This window comes from Syngnathus leptorhynchus, chromosome 15 (assembly GCF_054491065.1).
Source record: "Syngnathus leptorhynchus isolate UIUO chromosome 15, UIUO_Slep, whole genome shotgun sequence".
Lineage (NCBI taxonomy): Eukaryota > Metazoa > Chordata > Actinopteri > Syngnathiformes > Syngnathidae > Syngnathus > Syngnathus leptorhynchus.
In genome coordinates this window covers 6,264,684-6,286,829 of record NC_141209.1, presented here as the reverse complement: position 1 = coordinate 6,286,829, position 22,146 = coordinate 6,264,684, and the positions used below count along the sequence as shown (strand labels likewise).

The window sequence follows — 22,146 nt, the reverse complement described above, 5'->3', positions numbered from 1 at the left end:
CCAGAACATGCCAACTCATGTGTGCTGGGAATTCTGAGCTATCCCTACTGGATAGACTGCATGATGCTATTCCCCACCAGAACATCATATTTATTTTATTTTTTGTCGTGAACAATTGATGAGCAAATGTAGAACATGCATCCTTTAGCAGCTCCAAAGCAGAAAAAAAAAGGAATTCCTTCTGTATTTTGTTGGGTCTAAAAGGACTTTTTTTTTTTTTTTTTTTCGCTCATTTTGTTTATTGCCCTATTTGTGCTGCAGGGTGGCATTGGCACAGAAAGTGCCCATTGTGGTGTACACTAGCAAGCTCCTTAAACGACTCTGGATGTGTGATGTGTAATCAATTCAAAAAAAATTAACAGAATAAATGATCTTTTACCAATCCCTAGTGTGTGTTAAATTTGCTACTGGATCAGATTAATTCTGTTCTGCCATTGGACTATATCTGCATTCTTCTGCTTTCAGCTTTATTGATTTCCAAAAAAAAAAAACAACAACTTTGCTACTGTCTCTAAAACGCCAGAGGACACCAAACAATGCATGGCAACCCTCCGAAGTGGTGAGCAAGAGCGCCCATTCACATCTGCCAAAGACAAAAAACAAACATCGCAATTTCAAGGGCACGTTAGGCATCATACGCCCGCCCGCCCGATCGAGTATTTGCCTTGAGCGAATGAACCACGCCCGGAAAGCCCAGTTTGCCGTCTGCATATCCATCTTGTCAGTTGTAAACAAACCTGGCGTTCTCTTTCAACGCTTCACTATAAGCCGGGTGATTTGTCTGCTACCACAAGGCCTGCTTTCAATGCAGTACTTTTTATGGAGCCAGCAAGAGATTACCTCCTTCAGTGTATATGAAGCACCATGAAAATTTATCACAACTATGTTTCTTCAATACTTGGAATCAGACGAACTCATGGACTGTCCTCCTTCATTGTACACATCTCACTTGACTTATGGAGCTGAGCGCAGTGACTGAAAAAGCAAACAAATCAGCAAACGAATCGTTGCATTCACCCAATATGTAAAAGTCATCCTGATGAATTCACTTGTTGCACTTCTTGTCATGTTTTTGTACTTTCCTCGCTGACATTTGGGCTTTTGTTGTGTTCACGCACAGATACTGTAACGTATCACCTTGTCAGCCATTGGCGCCATTGTTTGGGTCCAGTCTGGTTCTTTTGTCCTTCACCCAACACTAGCAAACACAAGTGTTATTATGCAGGCCTTGCCTTCCTCAAGCACGTAAGCAATGACAAAAGGGTCAAATATACACGTGTTGCCGCGATGTCCATGTTAGTTGGTGTTTATATAAAAACACTGTTGTCAAACAACAAAACACATGCAGGCTATTTTTTTACAGATTTTGTTTAATGACTTTCCAGAGGATGGACTATTTATTTTGTAAGATAACAGACACCAGATCGAGCAGATGGCGCTGCGAAAAACTTCACAATTAATGTTTGCCTGCTTTGTAACGCATATTATCTAATCATCAGAGATCCGTTCTCTTGTTTATTAAGATTTTTTTTTCTTTCATCACAAAATCTTTTTTTTTTTTTAGACTAATATTTGAAAATGTGCATATTTTCCACCCAAGCATGAAGTTGCACGGTGTGATGGTTGCTTGGCGCCTTCCCAGCTCATTACAGGTAATGATACAGTTGCCTGATCCCAAGTCACACACCTTGATTGAACGGCTTGCTGAATAGCTGTAAAGATAATAGAACAGCTTAACATGTTTGTTGTCAATGAATAAATAAGGCAAGACAGCCTTGACAATTACAGGAATGCAGCAGAGCAAAATGGCAAGAATAGCTCAGCTTACCTGCACAGGTACCACCATTTCAATTTCAAAGTGGATTCCAATGCCGAGAAATGTGGAATATTTAAGCATCTCCCACCCCGGAGAACGGCAACCACCTGCTTTACTCAATAAAACGCGTGTTCACTCCAGTGAGCCTTTAATTTCATGCTACTCTACCACTGCAGAGCGCAGTTAGTGAAGCCAACCATTTGACATTTTTAATGCTACGTTACCTTAGGTTTGCCGCCATTACCAACAAGACCTTTAAGAAAGGCTCATTCTTATGCACACTATAAAAAAAAAACATTTTAACCAACAAAAATAAAAAATATGTACACATACACTAAAGCAGCCAAAAAATGAACCGCGTGAAAATGTGGCGGGCAGCTGCACAAAGAGTAAACAATAGAATTTGAGTGGAGAGGTAAATTGGCAGCGAGCAGCTGCGGGAGTTCACAAATACAACACCGCAGAGCTGTGGAGAGCCATGACTGATGTCTGAGGTCTGTGCTCCACTTGACACCACATTATCACTCTACGCTCCCACAAAGACACATGCCGTAAAACACAAGTCACACAGCAGCCACGTACGACGCCAAGGGATTCGACTCATCTCTCATCTCCTAGTACACGCGTCGACCCACATTCAGAGCCACCGGGGCAGAGATGCTTTGGAATTACTGTGGCCATATTTTGTTTTAAATTTGCTCGAGTTTAACCACCAGAGGTGTTTTGAAAACTTTTTCTGGCCACCCTTCTCTTCAATGGAGCTGCCAATCACTTGGTCCTTTTTGTTTGCCAACCTGGCAGCCTACACCTGTTCCAGGCAATGAAAGTCGAAGGTAATCAAAATCTAAGGTTGCTGAACTAAGGAGAGTGGTATAACCCGCCCTCGTCCTCCTCCTGAGAGGTGGAGAAGTCGCTTCTTTGCAACACTGCTTGTAAACACTTGTGCATGAACAACAATGTAACGTCCTTGTTGGATTCTCAACCATGGCAACCAAACATTGTTGAGTGACAGCTATTGAAATCTGTGTATGGGAAGAGAGGCATTGATTGGGTAATTACACTCGTGAAATTGCGCTCGTCCATTCAGGGAAGTGAAATTACAATTGTCACATGTGAAAATGAGACTCGGGTCATTTTTCTTTTAGTCCGTGATGAATTTGGACACATTGTGTACACATCAGCTCCTCTCTACAATTGTTACTAGCTGGGTTTTTTTTTTTGCTTTAACCAACTCGTATTCTGATTCAAATGAGCTTCCTACGGATCAGATCCACCTAATTCACATTTGAAAGACCTAAAGGAATCCTGTAGGAAGGTCTCTATTAATGAATTAGTGTGCTGGTTCAACTGGCAAGATTCAACACTGCATTTATATTCATGAAGCTCAGTTTATGAGAGGGTGTTAAACACTGCTGACTCCATCATTGACCTGCAGTGTCTGCAACCACCAAATGCTCACGAGGCTAAAACCCTTACACAAGCACATTTTCACGTGAAAGCAATCACTCAACTTTTTGGGAAATAAACACTTGCGTTGGGGCTAAATGAGGCGATATAAAGAAAACTTTGAAATATAAGTTCCTAATGTTTCTAGAGTGTTTTGCTTAAAAGATGTGAAAGGCATCGCTAATGACTGCACTCACTGTGAGAATGGTCATAATTGCCTACAATAATAGTTAAAATTATATAATTATACCACAAATGAAAATGACATAACACTTAAAAAATCACTTCAGTTCAAACTCCTCTGACTTTGCAATAGGCTTACAGAGAATTGGATTTTTAAAAAATACACCAGAAGTGCATTAATTGAGTGCAATAATTGTGAAGTTTTGAACACGTGAAGTCCTTTGAGACTTGATTTAGGGCTATATAAATAAAGTTGACTTGACTTGACTTGACTTGACTTGACTTGACTTGACTTGACTTGTGGCCGAGGAGTTTGAGCCATTCAAGCCTGTCCATGGGCATCGAATTAGTCCAAGCTGCAAAAGAACCTAATCATCTTTGGTGGTCACGGACACTTTCCTGACTTTATTTTATTGACTAGCTGAGGACAGACACACAAAAACAGGAATGAAAGCCAGAATTGGTATGTGAGGATTTTATCCATCCAACCACAAGGTCCTGTCTGCAGAGTCTGTGATTACTGCAAGGCGCTAATTTGCTACTTTGAAGTTGGAGTTTTACAGTATATGGCCCTGTTTTTTTTCTTTTTTTCCCGTAATTCCTGGTGACCGTGTCTTGCCAAATTAAGCTTAGTCCACATTTAGAGAATGCGCTTCTCTCTATTGAAATTTTACCCGTAGGTTTTAATTATGCAAATACAAGCGGATGAATTTCTGTTTGATCGGGTTGGGCGGTGGGGTGGGGGGGTGTCCTCAACCATTTCTGCACATTTTCAATCATCTGGTGGTGGGTTCAGTCTCAAAACAAAGATATAAAAACAATTCTATAAACCCTCAAATTTGCATAACATTAAATGAACTCAAAGGCCCCAGTGGTTGTATTAACTGGGTCGCTCCCTGCAGGTACCCATCGAGTGGAAGCCAATAAATAATTGGGGACACAGGCTCACAACAAAGAAGATACGTTAGTGTGGTTTTCCCCTCTGGGTCAAAGTAAATTGTTTTTGCATTTAGCGCATCTACATCAGAGCTGTGTTCCAACACAGAGGAAACCTCATACTCAAATGGTCTGGAGGCCATACAATTTGCTATTCAACCAGAATATTTTCTTCTAAGATGTTAAATCAGCATCTTAGGTATCAACGCCACAATAAGTTAATGGAATATACACGTCTTTGCTCGATGTAGCTGAAACAAATTCCTTTGGTTTTAAAGAGAGCGTTCATCAGTCTGCCCAAGTTTGTTATGACTTGTCATGAATTATTATTTTTACATCAATTTGCCTTTATAACGTAACAAAACAAACACTCCGAATGTTCTCCTACATGGCACTACTTCTGTATTCAAACAATAAGGCTACAACTGGGGGGGGGGGGTTGTCTGGGGACTAAGCCGACTTCCTCTTCACAATAACGGGTCAGCCAGCGGATGAAGAGGAAGGGGGAGGCATGACTTTGGAAAACAGTCTCCATTCTAGTTTAGTCGTGACAACTGCAGACACAACACTGGCAAATCCAGCCAGGTAAAAGCCTCGCAAATGTCATCCCCTAAGTTGCCCTCGTGACCTTATTCTTGCCATGGAGGAAGCAATTTGGAGCAATCATCCAGAACCGTGTCCTCACTGTGAGGGTCAACAGGTGAGCAGCTTAAACTCACATAGACAATGGCTTCATTATACATTAAGGATCCTATGAGCGTACTCAACTTTAAGCACCCTGCCATCACCATTGACCACCCCCGGAATTAAGGTCCAATTTAGCTATCAACAAGAGTAAATGGGGATCTTCCAGTGGTGAAGGCCACAAAGTCCTGTTGAAGGGGCCTGCACTAAAAGTGGGGGGGGGGGGGGGTCAGTTCCCATGGGGAGAATAGCACTCAAATGTATGTCGTACCTGATACCCAAATATGGATCTGATACGCACCTTGCAGGGACCACACATGAAGATGTCTGGAATTTAAGTCCAGGTGTCCCTTGTATACCTGCCCCTCAGCTGCTATGAGGGAGAACCTTGGAGGTTCTGTAACCCAATCTGACTTTTGAGACTGCCTCCCAAAAATGGGACAACAAAAGAGGGATCGTGCCAGGGGGCAATAGAAGCCCGTCACAACAACAGTGGTCTCGGAGCCTATATTTAACAGTGGTGGGAACTGTGCTAGCAGCCGCACAGGAACACTTTCAATGCACAGTGAAGGTCGACTGGGACATGACTTCCTTTTCAGTCTACAAAGTAAGTGGCCGGTTTAGTTCAAATCCCCTTCTGCCCCCTTCCTTAGACCCAACAGCAAAATGAAAAGATAAGCATTGTTTGGCACAAACAATGGCTCACTTTCAAAATCTACAATCTTTTCTGGCACCCGTGGCCGGTTTTGAAGTTAAGCATGGCAATAAACAAAGGTATGATTTTTATACATTTGACTTTTACAACGTGGGAGCATAGAGAACACTACTCACAAAAAGTTTGGAATTTCGGCAGAAATTTCAGGATGATCCAAAAACTTGAACTTTCACAGGTGCTTAATATCTTTGAATTTGCATGTTTCCGTGCTTTTTGCACAATTTGCTGTTCGATAAAGAGGAGCTGGATGGATAATTCAAGAATCCTATTGAATTTATGGACCGAACACCTGTTGTGAATTTTACCATTCAGCTTTTTTTGTGAGAGAGCAGTTGTGCAAAAAGCCTTCAAACAGTTGGACATCTGCATGCAAAGGTTTAGAGAATGTCAAATTAAATTCACCTAGGTAATAGGGCATTATTTTTATGAATAGTGTATGACCTACCTTGAATGAGGTTTGATCAGCTAGGGTTAACGCTAGTTTCCTCAACTCGGACACTTTCTTCTGACAAGTGTCACAAAAGCCTCCCTTCTCCTCCGTCTCGGGCAGAGAAACAGAGCCGGCGCCCTCTGGGGCAGGCCGGAGGCTGCAGCGTGCGGTCTCCGCAGAGAGGAGCCTCTTCCTGGGGGTGGCTGGAGACTCTCCAGTCGGACATCGCTCCAACTTTAGCGCGGAGAAAAATGTGAGATTTTGTTAGTTTCACCTGTCCTGGTAAGTGACACAACTTTTGCATGGATAATAAATGAGCAGGTGTTTGAAAGAAAGCGTGATTTAGAATTAGTGCAATGGAACCCCGTATTTGAACACTTACTTTTGGATGCTCCCCTCCGTCAAGCGCAAGCTGACCGTCCCCATAAGCATTCATTATACAATATTGAGCAAAACACCTTAACGACTTAAAATAAGCCGATTCAAAGGTTGTGATCAAGACGGAGTCGAATCATATTGGCTGCGGAGATGACTTGACGGTGACCTGTCATCTGTTGAAGTCGACTTGAAGGTGTCCGAGGAGTTTGGAAGCAGTGCGCTGCAAGGGGCCAGGAGCGTGCGCGCGTGTGTGCGTGCGTGATCGGTGGTGCGCGAGAGGCGGTATTATTGTCTCGGAATGGGAGGGCTAAAAGTAGCCTACAACATCAGTGTAAACGAAAATGACATTAAATATGTTACCTCATTTACATTTCAACTAAATGAAATCCATGATATTGGAAATCTTGAAAATAAATTGCATGTATTTTGCCCTAATTTGGTTCTAAAACCAAGATCTCCAAAATACAAACAATAAAATGATACATTAATCAATTCAGTGTCGTATATTTGTCGTAATTTAGTTTCAACTTTTTTTTTTGTTACAAAAGTTATCCAATGACGCCCAAAATGCGCACTTGAGTGTTGCCCTGCAAGCATCCGTGCGCCTAAATGCATTACTCTAACGCCACCATCTGGCAACGGGTAGTAACATCACTAGCCGGAGAGCAGTGGCGATGAAGTGAGGACTGAGCTGTTTAAATATTTTATCAGTAAAGTTTGAATATTTTATGGTGGGATGACGTTAGGAAAGACGGCCTCATGAAACACCGAAGAACTCCGCGGTGCCCTCGAATGGCTCTCGTAAAGTGGTGACATTGTTTTATTATTATTATTTACCCCTTTTTATATGATAAATGTATCAAATTTCGTATTGAAGTGATTGATTACGTTCTTTAAAATAACCTATTTTTTTCCGTACTGTGTAATAATTTGCAATCATCCAAATTGAACGCGTCCATTGCACTTGTTTCTAATTGGTCCACTATTCCGCACGTCTTACTCATGTAGTTTATCCCATGCATAAGTTTAAAAAACAAATATTTTACACGTGAAATAGTGCTAATTGCACAACAAAACCCCCAAAGTTAAGTTTGCTATCTTGAAAACAAGAAAAGTGAAGTGAATCAGTGATACGGGTTCGGATTTTCAAGTATTGAGCACCACTTCATGAGCGCAACACGGCGACGCCTAGTCTGAGTGACTCGGGGCGTTCTTACCTTCTTTTTTCTTTTCAGCAAGTGACTGGTAAATCCAAAAATGATGTCGGAGTCAACGAAGATGGTACCCAGGTCGATGACGCTGGGCTCGGGTTTGCCCCCTCCGGAGGAGCCCGGTGAGTTCGGTAAAGCCATGCCGGGGTTGCAAATGTCACCTACAGTTATATCCCACTCGTCCTATCGAATCCCTAGCGCCATCTAAACCATATGTTTTGATCACGCCAAAAAGAAGAAAAAAACTCCACATGCTATTTTTAATCCGGGAATCCACACGTAATAATCTCTCAGGATTCCATGAAGTGACGCCATACAATCCAAATGAGACGCTCCCCATCCACTGGGATACTTCTAGGACATCATCTGAGGAGGACCCTCTGCTCCTCTCTGCTCTCTTGCCTCCCCATCACCCTCCCCTTTAACTCTCTCTCTCTCTCTCTCTCTCTCTCTCTCTCTCTCTCTCTCTCTCTCTCTCTCTCTCTCTCTCTCTCTCTCTGTTCTCTTTCTCCTCCCCTCTTCACTATACATGCAGGACTCCCAGTGCCAAGATGTATAACCATGACATTCCAAGCAATAATCACTAACGACACATCCCCGTGATAGTCCCCCATAACATTCTGTGGAAGACCCGCAGTGAATCTATATGTGGAACCAAATGATCTCATCTGGACTTATTTAATGGTGCCATTTCTCTTTTAATAGTCCTACAAGATGCACTGTATATATATATATATATATATATATCCATCCTGCTGAATGTATTGCAAGGTAGCATCGATGACTTTTCTTCATGATCCATATAAACTGTAGTGATAAACTCAAAGTGATTGGATTCAGATTGATTTGGAGCTTGAGCTGTGCAACATGTATTCAACCTCATCAGCGTTACTGACTCCGTGTGTCCGCTTTCAATCATAAAACTTTAGTGCGACCTCTGTTCATCTTTAATAATGTCACTGAGAAGACGATAAGACTTCATGATTGTGGATCAATATTCAACGAATAGCCTTCACTTCTGCATTTTCAGATGAGTTTTATCAGATTGAACGGTTGAGGCTGCTGGGTCGTGTGGAAATATTAGTCCTTGGCGATTTTCATGAGGCCGACCTGTGTCAATTAAAAAATATCAGGGTAAGAAATAAAGAGTATTTTGTCAAAAGTGTTGTTTTGGGAGAAATTCTTTGCCGTAAAGACTTTTGAGGGGCTAAACGGGAATTAAATCGCACCAATTGTTGTGTAAACATCAGGCGCGCTCGTTTATATTACAGTAGAGGATGCTTTAATTTTCTTTCTTGGGGGGGAATTTAATTCACGCTAGTTTTTTCACATGACAATACTTCATCACGTGCACATACAAAATTGACACTCCAAGCAATTGCGAGTTCAATGCCTGCCAGGTTACCTCAGACAGTGAATGGGAAGCATAAATGAAATAACTCCATCAACCAGTCTCATTTTCATCTCAGTTTCGTTTTCACTTTGGTCCCCAGCAGGCTTGTTGTTTTAATTTCTCGCCGATCTCAAACGTTCCCACTCCTCGGTTCCTCAAGGCAAGTCCTTATAGATTGAATTACTCAATATGCATTTTCCATTTTCCAGCAAATAACAAAGGATAGGTAAATAAAAAAATGCTAATTTGGAAATGCCAAATTGCAATTATCCAGGGCTTCACTGAAGTACCAATCACCATATATGACACCTCGGGCCGAACCACTTATCCTCACAGACTCATAAATAATATCACGTGTTTGTGTGAGCATAAACAATTTGTAGGTAAATTACTCACCAAAGTTTGGACTCTATTATCATCATAAAAGATGATTACATGAAGATTCATATTCTCCCTCAACGTCAACAAGGAGGTTGAATAATTGACATTTTAGGGTGGAATCAATTAGCGCAGCAACAAACAACATGTTTCTGTGTGTCAGCCAGAAAGTACACACTTATTTGTGTGGGAGTGGAGGCGGGGCTTGTCACTAGGCCGATAATTACAATCCATAGTAGAGATGATTTACCACGTCCGTCACTCAGCTCCACACCCCTCAGTGGAGGAGGTCTGGGTTGGGTCTTGGCTGATGAAATTCCATGGATGGAACCCCACGGGATTTGAGCCGCTACATCTGCTGCATTGTGCACGTACGGGGAAATGGCTCAGGGCATCTCATTAAGGCCTCTCTTATGTCTTCGACATGCTTGTGAGACCTGCGGATTTGGCACGGCGGCGTATGCATGGACAAGGCTTTGTGAGAACCGTTTAGCAAATATTGATAGTCCTGCCGCATGGAGGGCATCAAAGGGAAAAGAGACAAGGAGGGATCATGGGTGCACGGTGCATTCATGAATGATTTATGTCTTTGGGAAAAGGCCATTTGGATTTTGTTGCAAGATTGTCTGATTTGGGTTTTCCCATCACAGAGGTATGGATGTCAAGAACCACATGCGGCTTGAAGTGTCTTTTAATAAAGAGGGCCTCCGCGCATTTTTTTTTTTCCTGCAATATAAATCAATAAAAATCCTGTCATCATTTGAACTAAATTTTGCTCAAGATGAGAAAATAGCAGTTCATAAAAGTTTATTAGACCCCCAATTCTGTTTAATACATCTTTATTGCGAGGAAAGTGATTCTGAATTTATATGCACATTTTAAATGAAGCAAACGGTGATAAAACTACTTGTGGATTAGCAGGTGGCCAGATGAGGGTGCTGTTTTTAAAATAAAATAAAAATAAAAATGCAAACTCCACGCAAGAAGTGCAGAGGCGAGATTTGAAACTGAAATGGTTTTGTGAAATGAAAAACAAATTTCTTCTGCAGAGCCATCAATGAAAAACAAAAGCCAATCAATTTGGATCCAGATTTAAATTGGAATTAAATTTGTTAGTGACTCTCATAGGATAAAATTTGATGATTTGAATAAAAACTCTTTTAGAGGTTCCATTCTCAGTGGCTTTCAGTGAGAATGGACACCATGTTATGTTTTCCGCAGTAATGATCGTCCACACGGGTTGGCAGTTCACCTCCACTGTGACTCAACAGAGACCCATTATTTTGAATGACTTGTTTTAATCAGGACCTTTAATCACAGCAACAATAAACAGAGAAAATACGAGCAAAGCCAGAAGAGTGATCAAACTGAACCTGGTGCTGTGTTGTTTTTTTTTAGGAGCCCTCTGAGTTGTCTTTGTAGCATAAAGAGGCACAAAACAGATGAAGGCAAAAAAAAAAAAAAAAGAATTAAATCAAGAAATGTGAGCCTTGAGATTTCCTGTCTTGCCATGCGGTTCCAACGAAAAGGCCGCAGCAAATGTCTGACTGGTCAAGTGGTCCTAAACATTTCACAATTTTTACAAAGAACTGTTGAACTGTCGAGAACCACTCAATCAGGGAGACCACATTCATGTTCAAAATCCTGGATTGGGTTTCTGAAAACGATTGACTACAAGAAAAAAATTTGACATACTGCCAAAAGTCATTACCGTGTAGAAGATGAGTTCCTTCCATGAATTGTTCTTCCTTACCTTGCTGTCACCTGCGCTCACAATGTCTCAACCGAAGTCCCGCTCAGCTTTATATATGATGATTTGGGGCTCGGTTTAAACAAGTTGTATTCAGGTAGGAATGAGGCCCATGCTGGTCCGACCGGATGAGCTGGGTTCCAAGAAGTAGGCACGACGACTGGGCAGACGCCCTAACAAAGTAAATCAGATTGATGATAGACTATTAACGTTGATAAGTTTGTTTAATCGTTCTGTTAAGGAACGATGTTTGTGCACTATAATAAATAAATAAACTATAATAATATATTCTGTATTTATTTTGAAAAATAAAATATTTAAACAAGCACTGCCCTGTGTACATATTTCTGGGACAACATGTAAATTAATACAATAATTTATTTTGCATCAAACCCAAAGTGATTCATTCCTGTGACACAATTTGAGTTAAAGTACCTTTTTATTGGCTGGAAATGTGGCAAAAAAATGTTTTTGGACTAACTTGTTCTCTATTCCATTTCATGTAGTTTATTGCTTTTGAGTTCACTTTAGCTTTTTTACATTCTTACATTATGTTGGCATTTATGAGGACAGCAAAAAATTTTATGACAGAGATGGGGGCTTTCCCATCTATACAAATGTAAATGAGCATTTGTCCTCTTTAAAAAAAAAATTGTGATAAAATGTTCAAATCAGTCCCAAAAATCATTTTACTGTCTACTTTTTTTCAAGATACTCTTTCATCAAATAAAAATTTATTTCAACTTTGAGGTTATATATGTGTGTGGTGGGGGGGGGGGTAATAACAAAACGATTTTTGATTATCGAATTTATTGGTTTTGCTTTTTCAAACAGAGACTATCACAAAACAACACCCATGTCAAAAAGACATTCATTGGTGCAACAGCAGGACAATTTTTTTTTCATTACCATCCCAACACAAAAAAAAATCCCAGCAGATGTGAAAGGAAAACACTCGAAACATGAACAAACACCCTTAAAAAGATTGCATGCAGAAACCATCCACGTTGTAACCGAAATTGCCAGTTCCGTTTCAGCGCGAGAGCTATGCCACTCTTCCGGCTTGACGACTTCCGGCTGAGAAACAGGCTGGATGGGTGTGCAAGTTTTGTAACACGTGTTCTGGCAGCAGGACACTCATGGAGGTATTTGACCAAAGCCGATCGATGATGTCATTATTATCTCACTATAAAAATAAAGTATAAAAATAAAAAGCCCTGAACTTGATGATATTGTGTCACAGTAATTAGCCTGGCAGTCTTTTTAACTTACAGCAGTATTTGGTTCACCTTCAAAAATAAATCATGGATACCCTCATATAGATTAATACCAACATCAAATATTTATAAGCAATTTGTGCTAACATTCCAATGTACCGTGCATTTAAACTTGTGCTTATAACGCGATTGGACGGAAAGATTGTAATTTTTGGTGACTGCAAACAAGCTTTAGTGCTTTAGTGTGTACTTGGGGACGGAGCGGGAGGAAGCGAAAGCAACTTGCAGACTGGACCAAGTGACCGAAGCTCACATTCCAGCAGGAGAAGCTGAGAACTCAATCACGCCGTTCTGGATGCAAGAAGATACAAAATTAGTTTTAAAAATCGTACAAATTCCAATTCTTCTCCCACTTACTTAAAAACCCTTCTAATGAATTTTAGTGTGCAATGTTCTTGATTACTCAACACTTTGTGTGCTTTTCCTCCACCTGATGGATCATTTGGGAGAACAAAATATTGACTAAAGGATCTACACACAGATGCCAAACAGGCACGGGGTGATATTTAGAAGTAAAATTCAACTCAAATTCATGCTTAATGGGATTGCATGCTGAAAGGATGAGGAACGTTCACACAGGGGATTCACACAATTTCTTTTACCTCCTCATCATCATCATCATCATATTCATTCAATTCTGCAAATGCTGTCTGAAATTAGGCAGACATGCATGTAATTAAAGAGTTGGATAATCGACAAAAATTGAGTAGATTTGAATTTTTAAAACAGTCTTTACCTTCATTGTTTTGTTTAGGAGGTTTATTATGAAGGTTGCCACTTCTGGTTTACCAGCAGCGTTGGCCTGGACAAAAAAAATAAAATAATGCATACTAAGTCAAAAAGTATTATTTCAGTGCAATGTAATTTCTTCCAAGCACCCACCAGTTCAATTGCTGTCTGGCCATCATAGCCTGGTTTACTCAGATCAGCTCCAGCGAGACTCCATATTTCCAGGCCTTCCAGATCGCCGCTGACAACCAGGCTGACAAATGCCCAAAAAAAAAAAAAAACCACTAATGAGAACAATTGTTTCCAAAACTTCTCTTGTTGCTTTTTAGTAAATGAGGTCAGCATATTTGAGATGCCAAATCAGAACCACCACGCTCTCCAATGTGTGTGTGGGTTGTTTTGTTTTTTTAAACTCCTAGCTCACAAGATATGTTTGTAAAAGTTGAGCATGCAAACATCTACAACAACAGGGGCTCCAGATATGGGGGTGATCCAACGTTATGCAGTTAGGGAGCATTCCTCTTGTATATGTAAGTGCCAGCAAACTGGTTGGGCTTGTGTTAGTTATGCTACTGTAGGATAGGTTAGTGTGAGTGTTTTTTGCGTGTGTGTGTGTAGGGGGGGGCATGCATGTGTGAGACCTGCACAGTTCCGATCCCGCCTCATCCAACTCGTCTCGGGAAAAGTGGGCTCCCGTCTTCCTCAGGAGCTTGACGACATCCTTGTGCCTATGTCAAATGATGTCACCATTACGTTTTTGTTTTTTTTGTACGCTAAAAATAGTGTCGCCAGGAAAAAAATGACAAGTAGGAACACGAACTCTGTCACCCGCATCCACCCAAACCGTTCACACAGAAATCACCAGAAGTGCAACGGTGCCATTCAAAGAAATCAACAACACAAACAAAAAGATTTCATCACAGGTAAATGCTAGCACATTGATAGTTAATCTTTCAGACTATGCTGACCTACAGCCAGTATGTACAATCAGTGAAACTGGCATCAAGCTGCAGGACTGGTTCCGAGGCCACACCCGCATTTCCACACCCGACTCTTTAAGACTTTGACATTTTAATTTAAAAGGACTCAACTGAGTATAGACAAACACGCTGTCACAATTAGTAGCGGCAGAGAAAGGCATGGAATGTGCAGCAAAGGAAGTGAAGCCATGGTTGCGAGGCCTCCAACAACGCGAACGTGTCGCTGCTTGCCGTGCCAACCGTTAAAATACGACAACGGTCTTTTGGCGCAGCTCCAACATACGTTTTCTCCCTGAGGCCAATATGATTTCAAGAAAACACAATATTTAGGGCAATGTGACGGAATGACGATATTAATAAGCGATGGACAAACCAATTAGCCTCAATAGCTTGAATGGTGTATTAACCTCTGTTAGTCCCTTAGCTTCTTTATTCCCATACTGTCACTCATCCCTCGTACAAACTCCTTCAGTGACAACAAAAGGAAGCATTTAAATGACAGCTTGACTTACCTGAAGCGTACAGCATTGCACAGGGGTGTGTCACCATAGCGATCTCTTGCATAAACAGTGGCGCCAACTGTCAGCAGGTACTGCACCACTTTCAGGTTTCCTTCGCAGGCGGCAATATGGAGAGCGGTTCGTCCATCATAGTCGCTCAGACATAAATTACTGCCCTGAGATGGAAAAAAAAAAAAAAGGACATCATGCATTTATTGTCCGGCAATCAATTAACTGTGGAAGAATGCGAACGGGTAATGGCGCTTGACAATGTGAATGTGTGACTTGCCATTTCTTTTAAGGTTTCTAAGGCCTCAATGTCACCGATCTTTGTGGCTGCACAGGCCAGCGAGGGTGTCAGAGCATCACGGATGGCTTCCAGCTCCTGTGGATAGCATAAGCTTAAACTGCATAGGCATACAATATTTTTTTTTTTTTTTTTTGCAGAGGTGGTCTTATCTCTGTTTTCACAATGGTCAGCTAATAAATGTTTACACTCCCGGGTGGAGCACAACTCGTTTACAGCAAGCACAGGCAGAATTAACAGTTCTAAATCAGCACTTCAAAATAATCATAAGATCAAAAAATCATTTGTTAACCCTATCAGTGTGTCCACACTAAATGTGTCTACATTAGATACAAGCAGTGTTCGGCATCTGAGTAGTAGTGATTTCTTAAAATTCTATTATTGAGCATGTTAGGGATATTAAGACCAATATTTACCTCTTTGCAGCTAATGCTCAAAGCCTTAGCGATGACCTGGATGAATCGACTGTCACTCAGACTAAACTTAGCTCCTGCCAAATCAGCGGTCATCTCACCACGCAAGTTCTGGCCCATCATCTAGATGCAAAAACACGCTGGCATGGTTCTTGAGTTTTTATTTGAGCGTGACCTCCACGTTGATGTACACACTAACCTTTTTCTTAGCCTCAAGACTTAGGTCTGTCTTGGCCAAGACATAGGACAGCTTTGATAGGGCGGCCTCTGGAGTCATGTCACAACCAGTTATCAGCCCGGCATCAATCAATACCTAAATTGCATTGAAGTTTTAATGAATGCCGAAAATATGAAATAAATAGTAAGACGTGATAATAGGGGGGGGGGGGGGGGACAACCTTGCCAGTGGCATAGGACGTAGACACCGTACCCCTCAAACACTGCGTGCAGTTTATAATGATGACGCCGGAGTCAGTGGCACTCTTCAACTCCTCCAACAAGTCAGAGCGGTTATCTGGCCCGTTTCCACTGCCATACGTCTCCAGAACCACTCCCTCCATAGGAGGCTGCAGAAAGGCCCTCACCTAAAAATAAAGTGCCTTATAAATACTCGGAATGCATTAGATTAGTAGAACGCTGGTTATTTTTTGTATCTCTCTCATGTCCAAACCCATCCATGCTCCTAAAAGCCCATCTGCTGGAGACCAGGTGCCACGTCATTAGCCATGGCATATGACTAGAACAGCAGATGATGGCGGTGTCCGCAAGGACAGCAATTAATCTGAAGGTGTTAGCAAGCGTAAAGTCATTTGGCGACTGAGGGGAAGTTAGCACAAAATATAAGATTGAGGCGGAGGGGGGTGGGGGGTGGGGGGGGGGCAGTAAAACGGTCTATTTTTTTGATGCCATAAGCACTTTGACAAGAAATGCTTGACGCGGATTAGCAATGATGCTCTCATAGCGCCGACACCCACACACGAGTCTGGTGCCCCATGAAAACGGCGCCTCATAAAAACAGTTAAACGCTATAAGAAAAAGCCTTGATGGTCGTACTGGGCTGCCGGAGCAGATTGAGATAGTAAAGTCACCGTCCTGGTGGTCTCCGAAACGCGAGCTGCAACTAAACGCTTCACTGTCAATGCCAAGCCTTCCTCTTTACTAGGCCATTGGTCATGGGCCATAACGTCAACCTATCTGTTTCTGAGTTGAGCTCTGATTGGAGTTACACAAGCGGGAAAGTAAGAAGTGGGATAATTGCACAATTAAACTGAAGTTAACATTATTTTATCACACTTAGCGCAAACAAGAGTGTTTGGACAGTTTGTCCACAATATTTTTGATCTTGAAATTCACAATAACAGCAACACTGTGAATAAACCGATCATTCAAAATGTTTTAGTTCGTAGTTAGTATGATAAAATTTAAAAAAAAATAGTTTCAGAGGACCACATACAGTAGCAGCAGTTATTCCCGGGAAGAGTCTTAGCAGGCCGACATTCCTGTTGAGCTCAGTGGAGACCTGAAACTTAACTGTCGTGTTTGCCCTCCACACTGTGTCCCAGTTTACTGCGGGGAAAGATGCCAGACAAATAAATAGACTCAGACAACATTTTTTTTTTTGCACATGACACCAGTCTGTTGTGCTAACAAACTTACTTGTAATATCAACCTCTGCAGTGGCAAGCGGAGCCAAATTAGGCGATGTGAATGCATTAAAACTCCCAGCATCCACTTTGGTCACACGATTTCCTCGATAGAGCTTGTTGTAGAAGTACAAGCACACCTGAGGAGAAAGAGTTGACGTTTTAATCGACGCTAAATTGGCCTTAGCAAGTGAGCAAACAACAAATAATCATTCATGATGCAAACTATAGTTTTGTTTTGTCAATGTTAGCGGTTGCGGACAAAGGATGGCATTTGTTGCATTGCACTTCAAGAGAAGAACTTCAACGTTCATCCTGTTTCTGATCATTGTTGTTAAATGTTACGAAACACAAAGAAGTGGAGTGCTCTGAATGCCGGCAAAGCTCACACCTAATGCAATATCTCACCGTAGTCATAAATTTGTTGATGTAATTATGGTACGTGAGATTGTGGGATTATTCTTTCATCTGGTTAAACTTTGACTATTTTATTTCCGCACTTGTTAAACCATAGCTCACCTCAGGAATGACAAACTGGCCGGCAATCAACAGTGCCCCCAACAGGTTGTCTCTGCCATCATTCCTCATCTCATAGATAGGCACCTGGAGGTCAAAGAGTAAGTAAAGAAGGTATTTGGACTCAAAATGTTTCTTTTTTTTTTTTTTTTTTTTTTTTTTGCTTTTACTTGTGAGCCGGTGAGGACGACAGGCTTGCCCAAATGTTCACACATGAAAGAGAGAGCTGAGGCCGTATAGGCCATGGTGTCTGTGCCATGAAGGATCACGAAGCCATCGTAGTTTTCATAATTTATCTGGGGGGAAAAAAAAAAAAATACTTTCAGTTTAAAGATAATTGCCTTGTTTTAAAATTATGTAAATAGCTGGTGATTTTCAAGTACCTCAATGTCCTTTCCTATTCTAACCCAGTCGTCTGTGGTCATATTGGCCGAGTCCAACAAAGGACTGTACTCTATAATGGTGTATATTATCCTCTTCTTGTTTTTACTCATACTGAAATAGAAAAAAATATATATGATTACTCGACCATCATTAATCAACATCCATCAAAAACAACAAAATTCTTGATAAACACTGTTAGTGTCACCAAAAGTGCAAGAGTTCACTCCAAGCCACATAAACCATGTTAATAAAAGTTGATTGGCTTCACTGTGAAAATGATTATTCTTTGTCACGCGCGTTGGATTAAGCGCTTGTTACATTCTTTTTTTTCTTCTTCTATAAAACCTAGCAGCTTTATGAAGCGGGAGAAACTATTTAGCAGAACCCGTGCGGTGGGGAAGCGAAACTTAAATTAAGGAGTGTGAAAAGGAGGATCACATTGTGAGGCAATGGCATCAAATTAGCCATTTTTCTCTTCCAGTGAAAGCTTAACACCCTGTGAGACTAGCGCAACATAAGGTAGATGATTGGCTATGTAGTATGGGTTATTTGGCGACTCATTTGAGTTGCATTGCTGGGGGTGAGAGGTGGATGTACAGTACGCATATTAATGTCGCCTTTTTCAAGTCGAGTTAACTCCAGCAGCGGGTGGTCCCCACCTGTGACGCAGAATTTAAACACTGCATGTTAGGCTCATTTTCCGTATAATCTCTCTTTTTAAGGAACAGGGCAGGAACACACAGCGGATTAGCATGGGCCGGCCTATTATGGGACATGAAGATGAGCTGAATGGAACAGCGGGGGGATGAAAAGGCAAGTCCCAGTCGACCAAAGCAGGGTTCTTCTAATCAGTCTCAAACGTACACCAACCTAGAACATATGTCGCTGATAATCTTTGCCATGAGAAGAACGCCCTTTATGACATGACACATTGACTGTACCTGCTAAAGCGTGGCCTGAGGTGCAGCCCCATTGCATCAGAATAATCAATCGTGATTATTAATACAACACATGTTCCTTTTTTTCCACATTAGGCATCATTCGTTGTTGTTGGACGCCACCATTGCGATAGTTAAATTGTGACTTGTGTGAAGGTATCAGTAGCAACAGTGCCAAACATCAACAGACTCAATGAAATCTGTTAAAAAAAAAAATCACAACACTACGCTAACCTAGAGGTAAGTGTTCCAGTGCACTTGCAATTAGACTTGCATATGAGCAAACAGTTAGTGCAAGCGTGTAGTTAATGCCTTTAGTTATCAACTCTGAAAAGTTTGAAGACGTTTTGTTGACTGTACTGGACAGCAACAACATCATGCAGAATAATAAGTGTAACCAGGAATACATGGTTGTACTTTTGACTGCAAGTCATCTTGGGAAAATGTGGTCAAGTGGAGATTCATAATATTGTGTGTCAGGCAAGCAGGTGATGTTGTTTGGCTGTTTAACAGAGCCACCCAACCACTCGCAAGGGCAGTGCAGGCAAAACACAAGGCTACCAGATATACTCCACCTGTGGATTGGATGGTCAGAATGAGCGCTTGGCATCCTGCAAAAGTCATTATTCACATTAAAACCCGGCCCAGTCATAAAAAATACACATCACTGTGATAACTTTGAGAAATTGTTAGACAACAGACAAAATGCAGATATAGTACATTAGGATACTTACTGATCAAATTTCCATTGCTGTTGAAATTCTGACCATTTTTCTCATTTTCATTTAGTTCTTATAAATGTACCTAATATAATGTTTGCATATTTTTAACATTTTGGTCATAATTGATTGTTGTAGGATTGTAACAATGTTAATTTTCATGGAGGTGGATCTTGTGACTTTAGAGCCTCACGTGAATTGAATCAACTGAGTGATTGACTCAGCGTGATCTGAGTACACATAAAATTATTTTTGGCTGCCACCACTATGACTAAGTACCACAAAAGTTCCAGAGAGCGCCACGATGGTTGTCTATCAGGAGTTTAACATAGAATTGTGCCATCCCTGGTTGGATTACAATGAAAACTACACTTTGTCCACCTGTATGGAATAGTGGGTCCACTTACGGCAGGACTAAGGTGCGTTCGGATCCATAGTACTCATACATGCAGGTCTGCTGTGCATACACCTCATCGTGGAGGATGGGCAGATTGCGCAAAATCTGCACAAATGCATTTGCCTTTGGTGAAAGAACTGGAAGGGAGAAGTACAAACAAAATGAATTACTGCATGTTATTTCACAATCGAGGCCTTGGACTTTTCTGCAATTGCACTCCTATTTATTTACAGTACATACAAGTGTCATACTGCACTCTAGTGGTTCACGTGACATTACAACCAGAACATATTTAATTCCTTCATCCATCCATCCATTATGTAATAAAGAACCAATACCTTTTATTTGTAATATACTATTTAAACCGCCAAGTGTCATTTGTATTTAAAATAATACGATCTAAAATCAACAATTATTGTTTAGATATAACTTTTTGTGAGTGAGGAAAATTTTAAAAAAATAAAAAATTTTATCCTGCTGTCCGTCATGTCAGACAACATAATAGTGTTGTGATTTTTTTTTTATTTTGTTCTGTCCTTTCTTCTGTCCGTCCACTTCAAAATTCATTCTGCAAATTACATTTCCAATAAATATGGAAATAAGATGAAGTCCTGTATATCAAAATTACCTGTTCCGTTAAAAGCATGACCTGCATGACATGAAAAACAAAAAGTGGCTACCAAATAGCTAACAGCTTGACCTTGGCCGCACAGACGCAAACAGAATGGCAATAAATAGTTTATCAGTGTAATCAGTGTACGATAGTTACCGTTATCGGTAAGCGTCATTCCGATGGTTCCTCCTGTGTTGATGACCAGGACGCGCGCTTCGGCCACGCTTGGAGATCTGGCAAGTTCACTTCCATCGAACGATCCGCAGCTTGTTAATTGCCTCCTTCGGCACGGATGGACTTGGGCAGTTCGAGGCGAGACCACCTCGTTCAAAGCGACTGCTTCCAGACTATGGTGGGACAGAGCCTTGGCAAGTGGCGTCAAGGTGTTCGGAGGAGTATACGCCATGACTTGTGAAGTCAATGCTGTTGCTGCTGCTTCTTCAAATGTGTAAACCTACGGTGGTCTTCAAACGTCACCCCCAAAAACTGAAATGGAATCTCTATTATAATAGTGACAGGTCTAAAAGGCAATGTTAGTAGTGCAATCGACGTACCTTATGATTATTGATCTGCTTCCTCTCCCTCAATGTGTCATTTTTATATGTTTACTTTGTGGGGGGGATTAGTTCCTGTGACATCATTCATAGGGGCGTGTCTACCCGCAACCCGAAACGACCCATGGACAAACTATGGCAAGCCATAAAGACCCTTTTACTTCTTAATTAATAAAGAGAATAACTATGTGTTGCTTAAACTCTTTCTGAGATACAAATTTGTCTAGTAAAAAAAATGTCATCGTAAATTTGTAACTATATTCTCTTCCAAGCCTTAAAGTATATTGTTCTGAAATATAACGTCAATCTCAACGTCATTTTTGCGTATGACAAATGATGTCATTTTCCCCTTCTTGGCCATGGCGTCTTACTAGAGATGTTTCTTGGGAGTGACTTGGAAGCATAAGGGAACTCCGCGTAAATTCGTTTTAATTTCAATGATAAAAAAAAAAAAATTGTCTCAACAGAATTCTGAAATGTATTCGCGGATATCTGCTATATGAATTACAAATATCTATAATGAGATCATTGATATCTAACTCCAGTGTGAGATACAATTTGAGTCGGAGAAATCATTTTTTTCAGATGAAAATATCTTTCGCCTTAATTCAAGATATCTAAATCAGGTTTTCAGGGTGTTAACCCATCTGACTAGTATGCATCTTTCTTAATAAACAGTTAGTCATGATGAATAAAACCCTTGATCATTGCAGTTCATCCGCAAATAATCACATTTTTTGGTGTAATTGTTGAATATTGCAGCAGTGGTGGTAGAATTTCCCTCTTGAGATGAATAATCTATTTAAATTATTTCCATTTCAGTCGTTTAATTTGCTGCAAACGCACGTATTCATAA

General features: G+C 41.0%; 2 protein-coding genes across 5 annotated transcripts in view; both read right to left on the bottom strand.

Annotated features, from left to right (window-relative positions):
• kif26ab (kinesin family member 26Ab) overlaps positions 1 to 8,152 on the bottom strand; it is a 48,011-nt gene extending 39,859 nt beyond the window's left edge. The window contains exons 1-2 of the mRNA XM_085932351.1: positions 7,806 to 8,152; positions 6,226 to 6,444 (exon numbers count right to left, since the gene is read on the bottom strand). Of these exons, the coding sequence (XP_085788477.1) occupies positions 6,226 to 6,444; positions 7,806 to 7,940 (354 nt within the window). The 5' untranslated portion in view covers positions 7,941 to 8,152. The remainder of the gene's footprint in view (positions 1 to 6,225; positions 6,445 to 7,805) is intronic.
• Positions 8,153 to 12,262: 4,110 nt separating this feature from the next.
• On the bottom strand, positions 12,263 to 21,396 carry aspg (asparaginase homolog (S. cerevisiae)). Of its 4 annotated transcripts, XM_085931544.1 has the most exons (19): positions 21,291 to 21,396; positions 20,893 to 21,222; positions 20,134 to 20,260; positions 19,583 to 19,618; positions 18,069 to 18,180; positions 17,856 to 17,981; positions 17,689 to 17,772; positions 17,183 to 17,309; positions 16,980 to 17,092; positions 15,925 to 16,110; positions 15,726 to 15,839; positions 15,530 to 15,649; positions 15,096 to 15,191; positions 14,819 to 14,982; positions 13,968 to 14,054; positions 13,480 to 13,579; positions 13,334 to 13,399; positions 13,200 to 13,247; positions 12,263 to 12,888 (listed from the first exon to the last, which is right to left on the bottom strand). In XM_085931544.1, the coding sequence occupies exons 2-19, from the start codon at positions 21,140 to 21,142 to the stop codon at positions 12,847 to 12,849; spliced, it is 1,998 nt and encodes a 665-aa protein (XP_085787670.1). In that variant the 5' UTR covers positions 21,143 to 21,222; positions 21,291 to 21,396; the 3' UTR covers positions 12,263 to 12,846. The 4 variants fall into 4 exon arrangements, with proteins under 4 accessions (XP_085787670.1, XP_085787673.1, XP_085787672.1 ...); XM_085931547.1 differs by lacking the exon at positions 13,200 to 13,247; XM_085931546.1 differs by lacking the exon at positions 19,583 to 19,618.
• Positions 21,397 to 22,146: the final 750 nt, after the last annotated feature.